General features: G+C 36.5%; 4 protein-coding genes across 5 annotated transcripts; 1 reads left to right on the top strand and 3 right to left on the bottom strand.

The window, feature by feature from the left end:
• Positions 1–3,693: 3,693 nt before the first annotated feature.
• Positions 3,694–5,670, bottom strand: LOC111806043 (uncharacterized). Its single transcript, XM_023691379.2, has 2 exons — positions 4,423–5,670; positions 3,694–3,921 (listed from the first exon to the last, which is right to left on the bottom strand). The coding sequence occupies exons 1-2, from the start codon at positions 5,401–5,403 to the stop codon at positions 3,844–3,846; spliced, it is 1,059 nt and encodes a 352-aa protein (XP_023547147.2). The 5' UTR covers positions 5,404–5,670; the 3' UTR covers positions 3,694–3,843.
• Positions 5,671–7,771: 2,101 nt separating this feature from the next.
• Positions 7,772–10,105, bottom strand: LOC111805454 (Subtilisin-like serine endopeptidase family protein). Its single transcript, XM_023690561.2, has one exon. The coding sequence runs from the start codon at positions 10,103–10,105 to the stop codon at positions 7,784–7,786; it is 2,322 nt and encodes a 773-aa protein (XP_023546329.2). The 3' UTR covers positions 7,772–7,783.
• Positions 10,106–13,797: 3,692 nt separating this feature from the next.
• On the bottom strand, positions 13,798–15,461 carry LOC111805818 (F-box/kelch-repeat protein At5g43190). The gene has a single exon (XM_023691053.2). It carries the CDS (start codon positions 15,204–15,206, stop codon positions 14,034–14,036), a length of 1,173 nt encoding a protein of 390 aa, XP_023546821.2. The 5' UTR covers positions 15,207–15,461; the 3' UTR covers positions 13,798–14,033.
• A 2,390-nt stretch (positions 15,462–17,851) lies between these two features.
• LOC111805566 (P-loop containing nucleoside triphosphate hydrolases superfamily protein) lies at positions 17,852–21,600 on the top strand. 2 transcript variants are annotated; one of them, XM_023690680.2, is made up of 8 exons: positions 17,852–18,158; positions 18,447–18,551; positions 19,101–19,178; positions 19,494–19,644; positions 19,783–19,853; positions 20,100–20,196; positions 20,395–20,576; positions 21,226–21,600. In XM_023690680.2, exons 1-8 carry the CDS (start codon positions 17,991–17,993, stop codon positions 21,472–21,474), a joined length of 1,101 nt encoding a protein of 366 aa, XP_023546448.2. In that variant the 5' UTR covers positions 17,852–17,990; the 3' UTR covers positions 21,475–21,600. The 2 variants fall into 2 exon arrangements, with proteins under 2 accessions (XP_023546448.2, XP_023546449.2); XM_023690681.2 differs by lacking the exon at positions 19,101–19,178.
• Positions 21,601–21,738: the final 138 nt, after the last annotated feature.

Genomic DNA, 21,738 nt, shown 5'->3' with positions numbered 1-21,738 from the left:
GAGAGATGAAGAAACTGTTGTTGGTAATGCCATGTGCACGAGTGTCGGTGCACGAGCGTGCGCATGTGTATGAATCAATTCAAATTTCCTTACTAATCAAACCAAACCGCTTCATTCAATTCTTTTGTACTACTAGTTTGTCATCATCCTTATAAGGATATTTAAAAGAAGTAACCTTCAAAATATTTTTTTAACAATGAATCTCACAACTTGAGCCACCCTAGGTCATTTAATCCAACCTAACCCATCACCTTCATCGGCTCGGCCCAATATATCTGTTAATCCTGGCTTGTGAACTTTATGGACCATAAGTAGTTGGGCCTTTAGCCCGCAAAAAGTAGGCTGACACAACCCCACTCCAGCCCATATCATCAATAATTGTTCGAATACAACAAATTACCCTTATGTAGGGATAGAGAGAACCAAATTAATAATTATACAGTTAAAAATGTCAAATTTATGAAAATAAACCTTCAACTCAAATATGTGGTGATTCAAATATATCAAAATGAAATTAAAACATTTTCTATAAATCAACTAATAATCCCAACAAATTCAACTTCAAAAATACTAAAAAGGTAAAGGTCTAGTTTGAATACAATTTGATTTTTTAAAATTAAACTTATAAACATTACTTTTACTATTTTTTCAAAACTTATGTTAATTTTTGAAGATATTGTTTAAAAAATTAACTAAGAATGTTATTTGAAGAAAAATGAAAATTATTGTATAAAAATTAAGAAGAAAAAAAAGCATAATTTTAGAAGTCCGATAATATAGGATATTGACTTGAGAGTTTTGAAAAAGGATGGTGGAATGAATGATGAGTATGTAGAGTTGGGAGTGGTCAACTCTGATGGCTATTTTCATTTGACTGCTTCCCAAGCAATTCATATTTCATTGTCCTCTTTTATTGTGTATTATTTTATTGAATAAAGTGATTTTTGTCCATTTTTTAAAAACTTGCACAATAATAGAAACAAATTATAAAGACGAAAGGCGCGTCCACACATTTGACTCGCTCAATCCCTCCCTTTCCCCATTGGCCATAACCATTGGGCTCTTGCTTTTCCATTAGATGGACTCCACCCTTTACTAAGTTTTCAGCCGATTTACTTTTAAAGGGATGGGAAGATAATTATACTCACTTCGAGATATATATATATATATATATATATATATTTATATAAGCTAAAAAAAACATCATTGATTTAAAAATAACGAGACTTTTGAAAAAATTAATTTTATTGTGGAGATTCTTGGTTCAATCAAAACAAGAGCACGGATCATAGTTGCTCTTATGGAGGAAGGATATTGACAAGGCTATCTAGATAGAGCAAGAATGAAGCTCGTTAAATTCCTTTATTTCAAAATATGAGATTTTTTTTTTTAAATTGTTGTTCAAGATAGAATAAGATGTGAATTGTTAACATTAATTGACTAAATTATATCTCACTCCAATTTCACATGTTAGAAATTAAAAATAATAATAATAATAACAAAAAAAAAATTATTATGAACTTTCGAATATTAGTAAAAAGCTTTTTGGATGAAACAAAAATAAAGTCATGAAAACTTAATATCATCGTAATATTGTAAAGATATATAGATGGTCCATGGTCCATTATTCCTAAAATAAGGTTGACTTAGTACCTATGGCATAGATAGATAGGTGACCAAATAATAACATTGACCGAGACATACACATCCTAATCCTAGTCTTTGTTGCCAGTCTTTTATATTTACATTTATTCTATTTAAACTTTGTATTAAATGATTAAAAACAAATTAATGGATAACAAGAACTATAATGGCTCCTTTCCCTCTTTTTTTTAAATACAAAAATTAGGTACTTGAACAAAATATTTAAATGTTGGAGACATCTAAAAAAAAGAAAAAAAAAATCTGATTAGGTTGGATATGCATAAATTCTCCGATATATTTTTTATTGGATGAAAAAATGAGAATTCAAATCTCTATTGAGATATGGGTTTAAAAAAAAAGAAAGAATGTAATTAAGGTTAAAATATGTAAATTTTTTGGGAATGGTGGAGTGGAGTTGGAAGTGTCAAATGGTTGAAAAGACCCAAAGAAATGGTAGAATTCAACCGCTAAATGTGTTTGGACCTAAAGTCCTAATATTCTGCATATTTTTTATTTACTTTTCCAAAGTATGTGAAAGGAAAGCTCTACCAATGTGCTTCAAATCAAGTGGGCTTATAGTTTATTTACGATTAATTAAGTGGCCTACTAGTTTATTCTACTTATTTTTCACTTTATTTCTTGCCATCCAATTTCTAGATAATAATATATATGTATTAAATGTCTTATTTAAACCATGAATTAGATTTAGGAACATTAGAAGAGAGAGGTAGAGGTAGAGTTAGACAAGAGAGTAATGATATGAAATTCAAATCGTGTAGGACTAAATTTGTTTCTCATAATAATTGAATTTCTCTCCAAACCATTCAAAAAGTTTCCATTTCAAGACATTGGATCCAATGCCTATTTACCAATCGTAGGAATTTTGTTTGGTTTGGTTTCATTTGATTTGATGTAATACACAAATTTTGAGCCAATCACTGATTCACACATGTACCGATGTTCGGGCGACCAACTTGATTGTCAGAACGAACCAAAATAATCGCAATAATTAAATAGATTTTTCAATTTGGCCGAGAGAGGGAAAATAAAGTAAAGGACATTATGATGAGGAGGCTTCCCATGTTTGGTTCATGAGGCACACCATACATGTGCCCCATGTGGAGGATATAGCTAACAATTTACATTCATTCTTCAATAATTTTCCTTATAAAATAAACATATCTTATCATATGGTATAAAATTGATAATGTTTTTAAGAAAAAAAAACGATGCTAAAGCTACATTTTGTTAAAATTTGTGAGTTTTGCCAAAATTATTGTGTAATTAGTTTATGCATTAATAATATTTGATTATTATGTAACGTTTTCATGATAATAAAAAGATTGGACGCTAAATTGAAACGGTAAGGTAAAAGTAGGTCATCAGCCGTCAAGGTGGGGGTCCTCGATGACGACATGTTGGTCTCTGTATTGTATTGACCCAAGGATGTCCACTCACTCATTATACGACACGTCGCCATTACCATTCTCCTTTTCTCCTTCGATTGGATCATCATTCATCAATACAATACCTCTGCCTCTAAATGCTACACCTACTTGTCGGCTACTGTTCTTGTTCTATTTCACTCTTATACCAATTAAATCCTTAAAACATTTACTTTCATTTTCCCTATTTTTTTAATATATGTATATGCATAATTAAAATACATCCAACCGGGTTGTCTTTAAATAACCTATATCATTGCACCCGAAGCACGCTATACCTGTGGACTCTATTATTTTTATTATTATTATATTATAAAAGCGAATAAAATAAGAATTGCCCCACCACCGATACAGCCATCTTTTTAAAAAATTAAAAATTAAAAATTAAAAACAAAAACTTGGGTTTGCCTCTTTTCTTCTTCCTTTATTCAGATTTCAAAGGAAAGAAAGAGATGGAATATTAGGCTTGTGGGTGGGTTGCCCTTTCTTTATTCCATTTACACGTATTATAAAATAAAGCTTTCAAATTATTAAGAAAAAAGAAAGTAGCTCAAAACTCGGATCAATATATCACAACACAAACATTAAAGAAAAAAAGTTTGAAAATATATATATATATATATTTACAAACAAAAACCTCTCTCCACTCATCTCTTTCCCTTTCTTTTTTTGGTTTTTGGTTTTTGTGTGTTGGGGGTAATTGAGATGTCTTGTTGTGTGGGGGGTTGCATCGTCCACGTGGCCGGAACAAAAATTAGACACACACATTTGAGGTGGTGGCAGCGTAGTTGCCGGATCTCGGTTGCCGTAGCAGCTCTATCAGTTTCTCCGCCTGTTCCCAATTTCACCAACAAAAATAACCAATTCTTTCAATTCACAAATTCAATCCCATTCATATTCATATAATCAAGTCTACGCATTAACATTTTGCACTAACTCTGGGGTGATGGGATATGAAAGTATTGAATATGAATGAACGCTAATAAAATTGACGTTTTTAAAAGTTGGATACGACACTATAAATTTGAGTTTAAAACGGAGGCACCCAACCAATAATCACTCACATTTTTGGTGTCTTTGTTTATTTACTTTTTAAAAATAAAATTAATATTTTTTTTTTTATAAATAAAAAAATAGAGCTAGGAAGCAGACTGACGTGGCCGAACAGCGTTCTCTTCCACCTCAAAAACCAAATCCCATTTATTTTTTTCTTTGGCTTAGAACCCATTGTTTCTTTTTTAAATTAGGAAAAAGAAAATTGAAATGCCATGTCAGTTGTGCCAATTGGCCGGCATGAGAATAACAGACGGAGGTTTCGGCCGGGAATCCGTACCTTTTGCTTGGCGCGATTCGTGCCAGACTGTGACAAGGCGACTAGCGGTGGAATTGCTCCTTCACGAGCTACCATTGTACGGTAAAGGACACTTTCCTCGCAAATCTGCAGCAAAATCACCGCCGCAATCTCCTTCTGCCGCTGCGTTCCGTCCTCCACTAATTCCACCAGTACTGGGATTCCGCCCTCGTCTACCAGAGCCGTTCTTGCCTCCGACATCGATACCAACACGCTCAACACGAACGCTGACTTGTCCACCATGTTTGACCCGAAATCGGCCATCAATTCCACTAGCGGCCTCATGATTCCCGCTTTCACCGCTCTGATTTTGTTCTCCTTAACCGAGCACAGCGAATACAGAGCCGTCGATGCATCCTTCTTTCCGCGAAAGCCACCGTTGCCCAATAGATTCACCAGAAGTGGAATCGCTCCTGACCGTCCGATTGCTATCTTGTTCTCTTCCATTTGCGAAAGCCGCAGTAAAGCACAAGCGGCGTTCTCCTTCGCCGTTGCAGTTCCGGACATGAGAGCTCTAACCAGAGGCTTAATCGCACCAGACGCCGCTATCAGCTCCTTGTTCTCGTCGTTCAGCGACAGATTCAAAATCGCCGTCACGCCGTACTCTTGAAGCTGAGGATCCGTACACGATATGAGCGAAATCAACGGCCTCACCGCACCCGCTTTCGCGATCCTTAATCGATTCTCGGGTTTGTTCTTGGCGAGGAGTCTGATCTCCATGGCCGCCTGTTTCTGCTCGTCAACCGAACAGGACTCGAGGTCCAACACCAGCTGCTGAATTAGCTCGTCGGAGTTATCAGAAGCACAAGAAATCAAAAGGCGGCGACTCTGGGACGACGCCATCGGGAACTCCCCGGATCTATCGCTGTTACACTCGCTAAAAGCCCCAGAACTATCGCCGTTGGTGAGATCATCAAAGCTCCGCCCCATGTAAGCAAAATTGACGGGATTCTCCGTCCCCATCTCCAGAATTGAACAAAATCCCCTGCCTGTCTCAACACATAAAAGGAAAAGAAGAAACCCAGGGCAAGATATGAACCAGAAATTAAAAAGAAACTCAAAAGGAGAAAGAAATAGGAAGAAATCCTGGAAATTCCAATATCCAATAAGGAATAATGATGATGGAGAGTTGGCGGTTTGAGTTGTTCGAGTCAAGAAAAAGAGGAGACTGGATGGCTGAGTTATGGGCGAGTCTGGAACTCGGAGGTTTCAGAGGGCTTTGGGGGGGAAGGGGGGATTTATAAAGGGACAACCGAGAGGGAACACCTGGACTGAGTCTGGGGCAGCGGGTTGACACGTGCACAAGGAAGCACGTGCGAGAGGGAGAGAGATGGCGTCTTTAAACGCGTGCGTAGAAGGTTGGTTAATCGAGGTAATTGGGTTGTGGAAGGCCAGCCACTTTTCTTCGGTCCATCACTTCGACACCATTCGACTTATATATAATCAATTTTTTAATTTCATCCTTCCAACTCTTACCGTTACACAATTCTTCAAATAAGAAGAAAAAGTTGCTAAATTTGTTACAAATTTTAGAGAAGTTGAATAATTAATGGTGAACACTTGGATAATACCAATAATGTTTGGTTTAGAATCTCTAAATTATCGAAAATGACATTTAATCATCAAAAATCAAACTCTATTTATTATTCCCAAAAAATAAACCAAATTCTTTTTTATATCTAAAAAAATAATTCTTTCCTCGCAATATTACCATCTCTTCGTTATCCAATTGAACAGCCCTCCACTTACCCGAAAAAACAAATAAAAATCCATTAAATATGAAATTGTTAAATAAATGGTGGCAAAACATATATGAATAAAAACATATATGAATAAAATGAATGATGCTGATGGCACATAAGAAAACAAAACAAAACAAACAAGGAAAACAACATTAAAGCTAATAGATAATGGAATATTATCAAACATGAAAATGTAAGTGGGTCTAAAAAAAATTTCAAATCGTTCAATATTGTCATATTTAATTTAATACATCACTTTTGAAGTATGTTATTTATCTTTAATGATTAAATAAAATTATTTTTAGTTTTTTGTAATTAAAGAAAAAGATAGATAAAAGACATGAATCATAGAATAATTAAAGCACTTGGGCAAATTAAAAGTTGGAATATTTTCGGTTACTGAAATAATTCAACATAACAATATTCATATAAAAGAAGAGTGGGCTTATCTTTTTATTTTTTATTTTCTTAAAATACAATGGAATGTTGAGCATGATGCATGGGATTGCTTGTGCTCCAATAAAAGAATCCACCCTTTAATCACTTCCTCTTTTCCTTTAGAAAATACTTTTTAAAAAATATAATTATATATATATATATTAAAAGCTTTCTTCCTGAAATAACATAAACGCTCTTACACTATAAAAAAATTTGGAGATTATAAAAAGAGCGATAGTAAAATATAATGAAGATTCAAGTATCAGGCTATGACAATGAAATGTGTTTTTTTTTTTTTTTCTCAAAGATATTTTTATCATTACCCAATTATTTTTGACTTTTTTATTTTTATTTTTATTTTTCTAATCATTTATTATTTTAATCTATATTTCTTTTATGTTGGAGAAGCCATTTTCTATCATTTTTTTAATACATATTCTGACTTCGTCCATTCAAAAACCAGCTCCAAAAAGACAACAAGAATTTAAAACTATTAAATTCTAATTTAAGCACGAAAAAAAAAAAAAAACAAAAAAAAAACAACACCACTAGGTTTACCTTTAAAAATACTTTAATCTGTAATATGATAATAAGGGTGGAAGAAGGCCTCATAATTGATATAATTTATGTAATATATATGTTTATGAGATAAATGAAGAGCTAAGATCCACTAACTTTGCAGATAAAGATTTAATAAATTCTTTCCCTATTAAGAGTTCCATATTTTATTGTAAAAACATAAAACTTAAATAAATCGATATTTAGTTGGTTATAATTTGTATATGTTTATAGAAGGGTTTGTTGCTGATTTATATATATTATTCAATTGATGTAACAACATGTATTATGTCATAAATTTTGAATAACTATTTGTTTACAGTTATATTATATTAAAAAATAATTTTAACAAATGGGATGAGTTTATCTCATTTCATTATCATTTAAATATTTTTTTAACCTTTAATCTAATTTTTTTTAACATAGTGGTTAATGCTTAAAAGTCTCTTTTGATTGATGTAAGAAGAAAAAGAAAGTGTGTTAAATTTGACAAAGGCATTCATAGATTAGGTTTTGAAGGTTCAATCCAAATACCTCTGTTTTTCTTTCTTCTTCTTCAAGAATCTACCTAATAAGGAAATAATCACATGTCATGCAGGTATATGTTAGTTCCAATGCGACCTCAGGCCGGCCACCACGGCCACCACTATGGGACTTTGAACTCTATGTCCACCTCCGACCTCCACCCAATTCAGATAACCGAAAACCACGTCACTTTCTCTTTTAACGCTAACATGGCCTCTAATTTTCAGCTTAAAACTCAAATTTTGATTCTTCCTCTTGAATTTCAGCTTCTTCGGTTCCACTGTCACTACAAGCCCCTTCATGGGTGTCATCCTTGCTCTGTACATTGCTCCCTTCTCTCCTATATTGGTGACCCTCCTCTTAAATTCTCTTGAGATTTCTGTTCTTCCTGTCTCTGAATCACTAGCATTCACAGTTATGATAAAAGAAGGGTAGTTCAAGTCTAATGACGGCTTCTCGCAATCGTTCGAGGTCGATCGAGTGATTGTTTGGATTTGGTTTTTGGTGTAGTTTAATGCACAGAGAAGGTTTGTATAGTCTTCGATTCCCATGTCATAAATCAATCCCGGGTCAATCGCTTTGTTGGGATTGACATGCCCGGACCCCATGGCTAAAGGAGTAGCTACTTTGTTCTTGTTGCCAAGGTCTTTGATCAATGTTTGTGTATTGTCGACAACATCGGCCGTGGTCATCATTGCTGACCGAATTGCTGCGGGGCTCCACCCAGGGTGTGCACCCTTGAGAAGGGCTGCAACTCCTGCGGCATGTGGGCAAGCCATAGAAGTCCCTGATAATACATTAAACTTGCTGTAAATTGGCCTTGAGTACACATCTGTGGCTGCCACGTTCTGTGGCCATGAAGCTAAAATGGCATCACCAGGCGCCATAATGTCAGGCTTCAACACAAAGGGGCAGCTCTCTGATGGCCCTCTTGAGCTGTAACGCGCCACACTCGGTGCGGGCTTTGTCCCTATTATTGTCTTGTGGAAATTCACCCTTGCTTTTGGGTTAGAGCTTCTGTTGATGTAATCTTTTAAGACATTTCCATGATATGCGTTGAGGAAAATAGAAGGGAATGAAGTTTGGATTAAGTTATCCCAATCGGAGATATTGGAGATGAAGACTCCTACGGCAATTTTGGCACTTTGAACATTATCAACTTGTAAATCTAAGGAGTACTCATCACTATCTTCACATACCACAATCTTAAATCCAACTCTTTTTAGTTTCTTCAAATTGTGACATTGCCCCATGAAGAAGATGGGGAGTGGAGACAAAGCTATGGCTGTGTTCAAAGGAAATAAAGATGATCCCAAAACAGAAACTCCATTGGTAAGTGTAATTGTACCTCCAAAGTCACGGTCCATTGTGCCTGCTGCAACATTTAAAACCCAAGGAGCTCCACTATGTACTGTCCCAAACTGAGGCCCCTTATTTCCAGCGGATGTGGCTACAAAAATACCTCTTTCCATGGCGGCGAAGGTGGCTATAGCAACAGGGTCTTCGTACAGAGGAACTCTGTCGAGGCCGAGCGACAGTGATATCACATCGACACCGTCTGAAATTGCCTGATCAATTGCAGCTATTACATCTGATACAACATTACCCTCTTTCCATATGGCCTTGTATATTGCCACTCGTGCTCGTGGAGCCACGCCTCTTGCAGTTCCCTGACCATAACCGAAAAAGGATGCCTCTTTAACGTAACTACCTGCAGCAGTGGTGGAGGTATGAGTTCCATGACCGTTGGTGTCGCGTGTGGAGTTCATAGATATGGTTACATTGGGAAACTTGGCGATTAGTCCTTTGTTAAAGAACCTACCTCCAATCAGCTTCTTGTTGCACAATGAAGCATTGAAATGGGTGCCACTCTCGCATTCTCCTTTCCATCTAGATGGAATTTTAGAGATCCCATCGTCATTAAAGCTCTCGCTTTCAGGCCAAACTCCAGTATCCACAAACCCGATTATAACATCACTGCCATAATTCGAGATCGGCAAGAGACCCGAGTTGGGGCTTAGAGCGAGGAAGTTAGAGGAGTGAGTTGTGTCAGCACGAACCGATGAATCTCGTACAGATGAAACATAGCCAGGAGAGTTTTTTAAAGCGTCAAGCTGGGATGGGGTGAGATTTGCAGTGAATCCATTGATGGCGTGCTTGTAACAATGGATCAATTTGGAAGGCAAAGAGGAGGAAGAAGAAGTTGTTGTCCGAAGAGGAGAGGTATCTAGAAGAACAGCGGAAAGGGTGGCAGAGTACCAGCTATGGTGGGTGGCAAAGGGTTTAGGCATGGCGGCTAAGTCCATATGGACGATGTAGTTATCAGTTTCTGTCACGGTGGAGCGCGCCAAAAAGATGACCATCAAAGAAAGCCAGAAGAACATGCGCATATGAGCTGCCATTGATGATCAATATGGTTAACCTTCTGCAAGAGAAATATATATATCTATATATATATAATCAATTACTTCTACTTGTCTCTATTCTATTTTCTTAAAGTAGGACCCACACATATCCTTCTCCCATTGAATCACTCAAATTAACCATTGTGAATTTGTTAAATATGTATTAGATAAAAATATAAATAAATAAAAGTTTAGAAAAGTGTAAATAAAAAGTTTAAAATTTTGAAATTTTTTGAGACGTTTGAGAATTCAAAAGCTTAGTAAATACGAATCCAAAAATTTATAAACCTGTTATTTAACTTCTTTTTTTTTTTTAATATATATATATATATCTTTTTTACAGACGATTAACATGGAAACATGGTGGCAATGACGGAATTCGAAAAGTTACAGGGTTGTTTTGTTGCAGTATTGGGTCGAAAGTCTTGGGATTTTATGGGGATAAAGTGCGTCAATTAATGGGCCAAAAGTCTTGGGCTTTTAACGAGAATAAAATGGGTCAATTAATGGGCCGACCATCTTGGGCTTTTATTAAGAAGATGAGAACTAATGGGCCAAAAGTCCAGGACTTTTATCGATATAAAATGGGTAAATTAATGCCCGAAAGTTTTAAGCTTTTATCGATATAAAATCGGTAAATTATTGGGCCGAAAATATTGGGCTTTGATGATATAAAATGGGTCAATTAATGGGCCAACAGTCTTGGGCTTTATCGGAATAAAGTGTCAATTAATGGGCTGAAAGTCTTAGGCATTTATCGGGATAAAATGGGTCAATACATGGGCCGAAAGTCTTGGGTTCTTATCGGGATAAAGTGGGTCAATTAATGGGCCAAAAGTCTTGGCCTTTTATCGGGATAAAGTGGGTCAATTAATGGGCCAAAAGTCTTGGCCTTTTATCGATATAAAATCGGTAAATTAATGGACCGAAAGTCTTGGGCTTTTATCGATATCAATGGGTCAATTAATGGGCTGAAAGTCTTGGGCTTTTATCGATATTAAATGGTCAACTAATGGGCCGAAAGTCTTGGGCTCTTATGGGAATAAGTGAATCAATTAATGGGCTGAAAATCATGCTCTCTTATCGGGATAAAGTGGGTCAATTAATGGGCCAAAAGTCCTGGGCTTTAATAGATATAAAATGATAATTAATGGGCCAAAAATCTTGGGCTTTTATCGATATAAATGGGCCAACTAATGGGCCGAAAGTCTTGGTCTTTTACCGATATTAAATAGTCTAATGGGCCGAAAGTCTTGGGCTTTTATCAGAATAAAGTTATTTGATTAATGGGCTGAATGTCTTGGGCTTTTATCGGGATAAAATGGGTCAATTAATGGGCCGAAAGTCTTGGGCTTTTATCGGAATAAAGTGAATACATTACTGGGCTGAAAGTCTTGGGATTTTACCGGGATAAAATGGGTCAATTCATGGGCCGAAAGTCTTGGGCTCCTATCATGATAAAGAGGGTCAATTAATGGGCCAAAAGTCTTGGGCTTTTATCGATATAAAATGGGTAAATTAATGGACTGAAAGTCTTGGGCTTTTATCGATATAAATGGGTCAATTAATGGGCCGAAAATTTTGGGCTTTTATCGATATTAAATGGTCAACTAATAGGCCGAAAGTCTTGGGCTTTTATCGAGATAAAGTGTCAATTAATGGGCTGAACGTCTTGGGCTTTATCGGTATAAAATGGGTCAATTCATGGGCCGAAAACCATGGGATCTTATCGGGATAAAGTGGGTCAATTAATGGGCCGAAGGTCTTGGGCTTTTATCGATATAAAATGGTTAAATTAATGGGCCGAAAGTCTTGGGCTTTTATCGATATAAAATGGTTAAATTAATGGGCCGAAAGTCTTGGGCTTTTATCGATATAAAATGCGTAAATTAATGGGCCGAAAGTCTTCGGCTTTTATTTTATAAAATGGGTCAAATATTGGGCCGAAAGTCTTGGGCTTTTATCGATATTACATGGGTCAAATAATGGGCCGTATGTCGGGCTTTTATCGGGGTAGTGGGACAAATTAATAGGCCGAAATTCCTGGGCTTTTATCCGGATAAAGTGTCAATTAATGGGCTGAAAGTCTTGGGCTTTTATCGGCATAAAATGCGTCAATTAACGGGCCGAAAGTGTTGGGCTTTTGTCTGAATAAAGTGGGTCAATTAATGGGCCGAAAGTCTTGGGCTTCATCGACAAAAGATTGGTACTGATGGGCCGAAAGTGTTGGGCTTTAATGATATAAATGGGACACTTAATGGGCTGAAAGTCTTGGGCTTTTATCGAAAATGAATGGGTGAAGTAATGGGCCGAAAGTCTTGGTCTTTATCGAGATAAAGTGGGTCAATTAGTGGGCCGATAGTCTTGGGCTTTTATCGGGATGAGGTGGGTCAATTAATGGGCCGAAAGTCTTGGGCTTTTATCGGGATAAAATGGGTCGACTTGTGGGCGGAAAGTCTTGGGCTTTTATCGAGATAAAATGGGTCAACTAATGGCCCAAAAGTGTTGGGCGTTTATCGGGAAGAGGTGGGTGAATTAATGGGCCTAAAGTCGGGCTTTGATCGCGATAAAATGGGTCAATTAATGGGCCGAAATTCTTGGGCTTTTATCGGGGAAAATGTATCAATTAATGGGCCGAAGGTGTTGGGATTTTATTGGGATAAATGTATCAGTTAATGGGCCGAATTGTTTGGGCTTTTATCTGGATAATGTGCGTCAATTATTGGGTCGATATTTTTGGGTTTTCCGGATAAAATGGGTCAATGAATGGGCCGAAAGCCTTGGGCTTTTATCGGGATAAAGTTGGTAAATTAATGGGCCGAATGCCTTGGGCTTTTTCGGGATAAATGGGTCAAATAATGGGCTGAAAGTCTTGGGCTTTTATCGGGATAAAATTGGTCCATTAGTGGGCCGAAAGTCTTGTGCTTTATCGGGATAAAATAGGTCAATTAATGGGCTGAATGCCTTGTGCCTTGAGCTAATATTTATTGTGCAGAAACGTTGGGCGTGTTGTAAATGAAAATGAGCCTCGGTTCCCTATTTGCTTCAGTTCCATTCAAGTTCTACTCCCATTTTTGTGGGGGTTATTATGGGAAAAAAAATTAATATATACATATATTACTCACTTATAAAGTATAGTTGATGTGTAGAGGATGTTCGCATATACTTTAGACCAAAAATTAATTCATTGCATCGTTTGCTCATCTCTCAGGCCACAATCAATTATTAGCACGTCTTAACAATGTCATAATCAAATTGGTAAATGCAAAATTTATTAATTCTTTGAAATTTTAGATTTAGAGTAATTTCTCATCACGTTACTTAAATATCAAATTTAACCACATATCATAATAAACAAAGCTTTTTTCGTTACTAATTTAGCTACCAATGTTGAAAATTTCACCCATTACTAATAAAAAGTTTGATGGATTCAAACGTTATAAGAATAGATTACGAATGCCATATTTCCGAAAAACATATGAAAGTATGTTTTGGCGTACAGTTTGTGGGGGCAATATATTAAACAGATGAAGAAAGGCCTACCTTAGCAGCTGCTTGGAAAAGACGCATCTGGCTGTCATTATGGGTGTTGTTGCATTAATGGCATATTTGAGCGATCCCTTCTCATAAATCTAAGTCCGTAAAACCTGCTTAATCTTTTAGCCAACTCTTGCTGACCCAAACATTCATCAGCCAAACATTTTTCCGTTTTTGTATAATTTGTATTCAAATTGTACAAGAAGAACATAGATTGCAAAAATGTAAGTTTGATGAACTGATTTTCGGCTTGCTGAGTTCAACTTGAATAGATACATATCATAGATTAAAATGTTAGGTAATCAAATCCTTGAGCCATGCCAAATGGATAGTGTCTGTAGAAAAGGCTGAGCGCTTGCAGATTCAAGAACTCCCTTAGACGAATAAATCAGGCAGATGCGTACAACTGTGGCACAAAAGAGAACCACCTGAAACCACAGCTCCATCTCTCCGGTAGAGAAGGGCATTTGGGAACCCAATGCCATGATCTCCTGCAAAATCTGTAATACAAAATCTCCGGCCAAGTGTAGCAACAAACACAGATGGTTCCTTGATGCCAAAAGCAATATACATGCTCGTAATTGTGGTAGCAAATCGACATGAACTTCTTGCAAAACATCTGTGGCACACTTTCAACTTCCGCCCAATTCCCCTCTTCCGATAACTCCCATAATCTCAGCCTCCTCGAGATCCCATTCCTCCCTGTTCCACCGATCATGTACAGTTTCCTATCTCCATCGCTCACTAATCTAACAAACGTCAGCTCCTCAGGCATTACAATATCGGTTACCTCCCACTCGCCACTATCCAAATCGAAGGAAACAATAGAAAATGGTTTTGGCGTAACAAAATACAAATGGCCATTATAGCACGCTGCTTCTTGGCGATGATTATCCCCGAGAATCGCCTCGAAATTGTTGAATTTTCGCCACGAGTGATCCCTGGAATCGAAAACCAAAGCCGAATCAGCGAAGAGCGTGAAAATCTTGTACCCTAGGGGTACGGACACCAACGTGAGCAGCTCGAATCTGAATGGATGATACGGAAACTCGATCAGTCTCGACGATTTGGTCAAGAAATTGCAGACAACGAAGGAGCACGAATTGCGAAGAGAGAAACAAGCGAGGCCGTCAGCTATGGAAAGAAGAGCAGTAGAAGGAGTAGCGGAAAGAAGCGGAACGGAAAGAGAGAGCGGCAATCTCCGCCAAGTGCCGAGAGCAGAGTCGTAGAGAGGAAACTGACTGAAACATTGAGGATGCGCCAGCAAGAGGAAGGACGAGAAAGATGAATCGGAATGCTTAGAGACGAAACAAGGAGAATGCAATAGGGAATCGAAACGCTTGCAAGTCGATCTCAGGCTGAAATAGGTTCTGAGAGGGAGAAAAGAGAGTACGTGATCGAGGAGTTCAGGAGGTAGTCGGCTCCAGATTCCGGGATCCATTTCTGGCAAGTAACAGCTTTCCGATGAAGAAATAATGCATTTCGGCTTGGCAGCGGCGACGGTGAATCCACTGAACTTGGAGAAATATTTAAAACTTCTGGATTTTTCGGTCATTTCCATATCCGTAATCCTGAAAAACGCAGTTACGGAAACGGAGGTATGAAGATGACAAAGCGGCACAATGGCGCTGCCTTTATACTTGTAATCCGGGCCCACGTCGTAGCGAACTGGAGCTCAAAGATAACGGCATCTTTATCATCTTATCAACTTCATAAAAACGTTGGACAGAAATACCATAAATATCTATAACAATTAGCTTCTTATGATATTTTAATATTTTTAAAAAATTCATTAATTACTAGATTTGAGCAAGGTATTTTAATATTTTAAATAGTTTCTAAATTTTGTCAGATAAAGTATATTTTTATCTATCACAAAGTCATTTTAAACTTACTAAACGATTTGGTTTAAGGTGGTAGGCTAGCAATGATATTGCAAAATAAAGTAATATATTTAATTATGCATGTAAATACTGTCATATTTTATGGAAATAAATGGAATTGTCATAAAATTAATTATCACAAACAATGAACTAATCCAAACCAATCACAAAAAGTGGATACAAATTAAGCACAAATCGTGAACAATAATTTGTTTTTAATTAATTGAATTGAGAGTATTTATTATGTTATTAATAAATTAATCAATGTTTTAATGCATACTTAATTACATAATTGATATATATATATACACCTACGCATTAATGGCATCAATCAAATTAAAAGTATATATTTTTAACGCCATCACGCCCCCTATCAAACGACTGCAGCAACATGGGCTCCACCTTCCAGTGGGGTGAACAGTGGACGTAGGCTGTGGTTGAACCATAACTATGAAACTGACAACTATACATAACCGAAGCTGACAATATCGACTATCGGTGTACTTGGACTGTTACCGCCCTCGTATCTCTCATTTTAGCTTGCTCCAAACCAAAAAAAATGGAGCTCTTTGTCTGATACTGCTTGCTATGCTATATTTGAGGCAACTCTGAGGTTGATGGCAAAGTCAAGAGCTCCTATATTCTCGGCGTGACATTGGCTCAAAAGTTGAGCTCGGTTGCAGTTGTAGAGCCCTTTCTGTCGCAAGTAATATATTTAAGTACTATATATATTCCCCTCTGGATTCAAATGGGAGGGGAAACTATTGTTTATACATGGTGAATACATGGTCAATTATTCCCCTTTCGTTTGTACAATTAAACAAAGGCAGAAATTGCTTACTTCTGCCTCCTCTCTGTCACTCCATAGACGCATGCCTACAAGTTGCTCGCCACGGCTACCTGACCTCTAAAACTTCAACTGAGTTTCAATTATTAGTTTGTACTAGATTAAAAAAATATTAAAGTTTTCTCAATGTATACTTTTTTTTTTTTAATATCGTTAACGGCCTCGTGTCCCTCTCTCGTCTGTACGTTGTTACTGGGGTAGCACGCTGCTTCTCTTTCCAAAGAAAAAAAGCTGGCCGGGATTATAATGTCAGATTATAGAAGAGACCCAAGTCGATAAACGAAAGGTAGACAGCCAAACCCAAGATGCTGCAGGTTTGCATGCTAAGCTACCAGGGCAACTTCAACGTCACTGGAGTACTAGTTCGGTAGACAGCCAAACCCAAGATGCTGCAGCTGTACCAGTTCGGTAGAGATGAGTTCCGGGACGCCACATTTCATATTTCAACCTGGGCTGCCCAACACGGACTTAGGATGTTGATATATAGCTGATAAAGAATAAAATCAAATCTGTTCATTTACAAACAATAGGACACGTGGACAAAGTTGGCCCATTCACAGTTTGACCAGGGTTATTATAGCTTATTCAATTATTATGGGTCCATGGAGAGTCGAAACCAAACTTCAGATCCTTCCAAGAAGCATTGTTACTTAACCAATTCGTGAAAAAAAAAATGATCATATATACTAAAAAAAAATATATCTATAAACATAGTAGATTGTTATATATGTTAAAGTTATATATTATTTGTTAGACGAACACGACTCTCCACAATGGTACGATATTGTCCACTTTGAGCATAAGCTCTCATGGTTTTGCTTTGGGTTTCTCCCTGACCTCATCCCAATGGAGTTAGTATTTCTCACTTATAAACCCATGATCATTCCCTAAATTAGCTGATGTGGGACTTCCATCATCCAACATTATTGACCTCAATGTTAGACGAACACGACTCTCCACAATGGTATGATATTGTCCACTTTGAGCATAAGCTTTCATGACTTTGCTTTGGGTAACCAATTCGTGAAAAAAATGATCATATACACTAAAAACAATATATCTATAAACATAGTAGATTGTTATATATGTTAAAGTTATATATTATTGACCTCAATATTAGACGAACACGACTCTCCACAATGGTATGATATTGTCCACTTTGAGCATAAGCATAGCTTTGCTTTGTGCTTCTCCAAAAGGCTTCATACCAATGGAGTTAGTATTCATCACTTATAACCCATAATTCTTCCCTAAATTAGCTGACGTGGGAATTTCATAATCCACACTCAATATTTTTATTGATTTGAATGACAGAAGGAGGAACAAAAATTTAGTATCTCCAAATTGAAAAGTTTAAAATATTAATGTAATTTTTGGAAGTTAAAAACTGATTTTGAAATAAATATGAACTATATTTTTTTTTTAAAGTTTAAATATTAATACAACTTTTATAAGAAGTAGAGAATTTTTAAAATGAAGTATAAACTTCAAATATATTTTCTCTAATTTATCTAAGGGATACTTGAACTCGGTCGTAGACGATCCCTCTTTCGACCCGCGAAAGACCATATAACCTTTCGAGTCTACACGTCGATTTTGAAGTTTTGGAGCCAAAATGGCCGCGGCAACGTTGATGAGAAAAATAGGTTCGGCTATTAACGAAGCGGCTATCGGAAGCCGCATCTCCAGCGGATGGTACGACCCTCACATGGCGGCTGCTTCTCGCGCTGTCGTCGAACGAATTCCACTAGTCGATTTTGTTCTCGAAGTTAGAGATGCTAGGGTATGCAAGCTCCTACTATTTTTTACTCGCTTCATTGCATGTTGTTTGATTTCGTATTGACATTTCAAGTGTTCGTTGAAATGTCTTCTCAATTCGTAGCTTTGGTACATCTATTTGTGACCTTCTTAGGTTCAATCCTTTCGGAAACCTGGATTTGTTTATTCCTATATGTGGTGTTTCGGTTCGTCTTCGGTAAAATTATACGTTTATTATTCTGGGGGGAAAGAATCACTGAAAATATTTGACTATTCCTCTCGGTGTTATTGCTTTGTTTTGTTATGTTTTCAGGTTCCGAAGACGTCTGAATATGAACTCACGAAAAATTATCCACCATCATCAAAACGAATCATTATATTGAACAAGACGGACCTGGCGGATCGATCACAAACAGAGGTTCGGAACTTCTGTAACTTCCGTGATTTTCGGTCATTTTAGCTTAGCTTTTACTCCGGGCGTTACTTTCAAGTCTTCATGTGATATGCTTCTGATGTCTATCTCCTAGTTTTTTTAAGAACACAATAATGACAATCTTGTGGGATATTTGGGGGAGAGAAGAGCATAAGATACGAATGGAATATCTGTGGAATGGAAGTTATCGTTTGTCCAAGTTACAATCAATGATCGCCCAGGGGTTTTATAATTTTTCATTGTTATGATTTTCACATATCTAAGAGTTTTTTTTTTCCCCTTTTGGTTTAAGTCGGATCCCCAGTCACTTACTTGACCTTGCGATTTTCTTTGGATAGAAATAATTATTTATTTCTTATGAAAAGAAAGAATTACAATACAGTATATGAAAGAGATTTGTACTTAGCTAACATTTTACACCGTCGACATACCATTTATGAGGTGATTTATTCATTTACGACTTGAATCATATTCAAAATGATTTATCAGTCAGTATCTATTTTTTCACATGTTTATACTTCACTCTATCAATAGGCCTGGACCCGATTTTTTGAAGATCACAACTGCATCTCTTATGGCGTTAATTCCCATAATAAAGAGAATATTAGGGAGGTAAAGAACTAAGGTGTAATCTTTTTGTGTTCATTTTGCTATCTTGTTTGAGCTACTTATTTTCCTTTTTTTTTTCTGGCTTATAAATGATGGTGGCAGCAAGGGTAAGATGTCTTGACAATATGTGCATTTTTTTTTCTCTAACCTTGTTTTTCATGCAAAATGAAGTGCTTACTAAAGGTAATTTATATTTTCCATTTTGCAATTGATACTTTCTCTCCGTGGGACAATCCATTAGTTGTTTAATCTTTTCAATGGACTTATTTGTTTTTGTCTAATAGCGATTGCCGAATGACGATGGTTCACTTCATACAGTTCTTGACTTTTCTTCAAGCTAGAGTTAGAGAATTGAAGAAGAGCGGTCACTCTAGTCATGCCACCACGATGATGCTGGTTGGAATTCCAAATGTTGGTAAGTCGGCCCTTGCCAACTCTCTGCATCAAATTGGGAGAATTAGTGCAGCAGGTACATATCTTAAATTGTACAGAATTTCAGTTTTCTAGAGCAGTTGATCCTGGAACTGTTTGGATGAATGATGATTGTTATTTATCTAATAACAAAGAATAGCTATTGTGAAATTTTGAAGAACTGCTCACCTCACAGAAAAAGGGAAGTTGAAGAATGCTATAGTGAGTCCGCAGCCTGGTGAAACAAAAAATATCAGCAGCTTGAAGGTATGTCACTTGTCTCCTCAACATTGTAGTAGGCTGTGAAGTTGTCTTACTATCTTCTGGTTACTGACTCAGTTGTTGAGATGTTCATTCAGATTGTTCAAATTTCTAATTGTGGGTAGTCAAGAAAAGATATCAAATCGAACTACTGTTATGAATATCATCTATTCCTTGTAGAAGAAAAGATAACGTGTATTTCATTTTTGCATAAAATTTTGAATTTCGTTTTGAAGTTGCTTTGAATTACAGATAGCTAGTCATCCCAATATTTATGTATTAGACACCCCTGGAATTCTTCCTCCCAAGATTCTCAACATCGAGGTCTGTTCCAAGCTTGCTTTAACAGGTATAGTATTATGTAGCCAATTCATCCATCTTCCTTCGTAAATTATTTAGGCCAGTGAAAGATACTGAAACATGCATATGAAGTGATAAAACATAATTGCATTTTTTAAAATCTAGTGCAACATTTGTGCTAGTTCAAAGACTGAAGATGATTGAGAATCTTGAAACTTTACTGTTTTGTTTTTCCTCCAAACGGCAGGGGCAATTAGAGACATCTTAGTCGGGGAGCAAGTAGTAGTACAGTACCTTTTAACTCTTATCAACTCAAGTGATAAATATAAGAAGTGGGGAAATTTGTCTGCCACGGACAGCTTGTTGGAGCGTTCAGCTTGCTCAAGTTTAGAGAAACAGAAAAGGGGGTATCCGTCTGATCATACGCAGGTATAAAAGCATTATGCATGTATCCTGAACCTAATTCATGCATGTTTATTTGGCAATTAAAAGTCTACGTAGATGTCTTTACTTTTCACATTGTCTCCCTCTATTATTAGAGAGAGGACACGTGGTTGATATTAGATAAACATGGAGTTACATCTCAAAATGAATTAGCCACAAGAAGAGTAACTCATATATTTTATAAAAATTGTGAGGCATCTTCATCTTTCCAATATGAGATCCTCAACATGCCCCCTCAAGATTGTCCTCTTTTAGTTCTTTATTCTAGGGTCAATCCAATTTCTTTTTTGGACCGAATGCCTTTTGAACTTCGTACACTCTGATACCTATTAGATAAATATGAAGTTTCTTCTCAAAACCAATTGTCTATGAGAGGATTGACTCATATATCTTATAAAGATTGTGAAGTCTTTTTATTAGAGAGCCTCAACAGTTCATTCCTTATTAAAGTAGCTTATTGATTTTAAATTTTTAAGGTTACCTGTCAAACCAGCGATATGCTTATTATCTGTAATAGAAGTAACTGGTAAGTTAGAAAGTTAACAGCCCGACAGTAGGCTTAAGAACATACTATATTATATACATTTCAAGTTGATGGCAGTGTTGGTAAAATGCCACTTGGCTGTCCGTGCAGGACATTATTGTAAATGATGTTCGTAGAATTCTCTTTGAGACCATTTCCACTTTTGATGGTAATTTGGAGGATGAAAAGGGCATGGGAAATCTTATTGAGACACAATTGCTTGCTCTGCACAAAGCTTTGCACGTTCCTATGGGTTTTGACAATGATTCTCCTATCAAGGTTGCTTCTAAACTTCTGAATCTTTATCGTACTGGGAGGCTTGGTCGTTACACAATTGATTCTTTACCTAATAATACCTAGTGAACAAAATCTTGTAAAATTATGTTTTTCAAGTGTTATGTCATTGTAACTTTGAACTGAAGGTAGGAGGTTTAAATCTTTAGTCTCACATATTTTTTAAATTTTATATAAAAGATTTTAGTACTATATTATCAATAGTTCTTGTACTGAATTTAATTAAAGAATGTGTGCTGAAATGTATGAATTTGTTTTTAAAAGTTTAGGGATGAAAAGTTTTTAGTATAGTTTTCGCATTAAATTTTTACAACTAATCAGTCAAAAAAA

The sequence above is a fragment of the Cucurbita pepo genome, chromosome 11, assembly GCF_057944985.1.
Source record: "Cucurbita pepo subsp. pepo isolate OVF chromosome 11, ASM5794498v1, whole genome shotgun sequence".
In the NCBI taxonomy this organism is placed as follows: Eukaryota; Viridiplantae; Streptophyta; class Magnoliopsida; order Cucurbitales; family Cucurbitaceae; genus Cucurbita; species Cucurbita pepo.
The sequence above is the reverse complement of the archived record's forward strand: the minus strand, read 5'-3'. Positions and strand labels throughout refer to the sequence as shown.

What these genes read in the sequence shown, in the direction of transcription:
- LOC111806043 (XM_023691379.2), bottom strand. Translation starts at nt 5,403, where the DNA reads ATGGGGACGGAGAATCCCGTCAATTTTGCTTACATGGGGCGGAGCTTT. An exon ending in CGAATCGCGCCAAGCAAAAG is followed by an intron (nt 3,922 to 4,422) that starts GTACGGATTCCC and finishes AATTGGGAACAG; the next exon opens with GCGGAGAAACTGATAGAGCT.
- LOC111805818 (XM_023691053.2), bottom strand. Translation starts at nt 15,206, where the DNA reads ATGGAAATGACCGAAAAATCCAGAAGTTTTAAATATTTCTCCAAGTTC.
- LOC111805566 (XM_023690680.2), top strand. Translation starts at nt 17,991, where the DNA reads ATGGCCGCGGCAACGTTGATGAGAAAAATAGGTTCGGCTATTAACGAA. An exon ending in TCGAAGTTAGAGATGCTAGG is followed by an intron (nt 18,159 to 18,446) that starts GTATGCAAGCTC and finishes TTATGTTTTCAG; the next exon opens with GTTCCGAAGACGTCTGAATA. An exon ending in ATAAAGAGAATATTAGGGAG is followed by an intron (nt 19,179 to 19,493) that starts GTAAAGAACTAA and finishes CACTTCATACAG; the next exon opens with TTCTTGACTTTTCTTCAAGC.
- LOC111805454 (XM_023690561.2), bottom strand. Translation starts at nt 10,105, where the DNA reads ATGGCAGCTCATATGCGCATGTTCTTCTGGCTTTCTTTGATGGTCATC.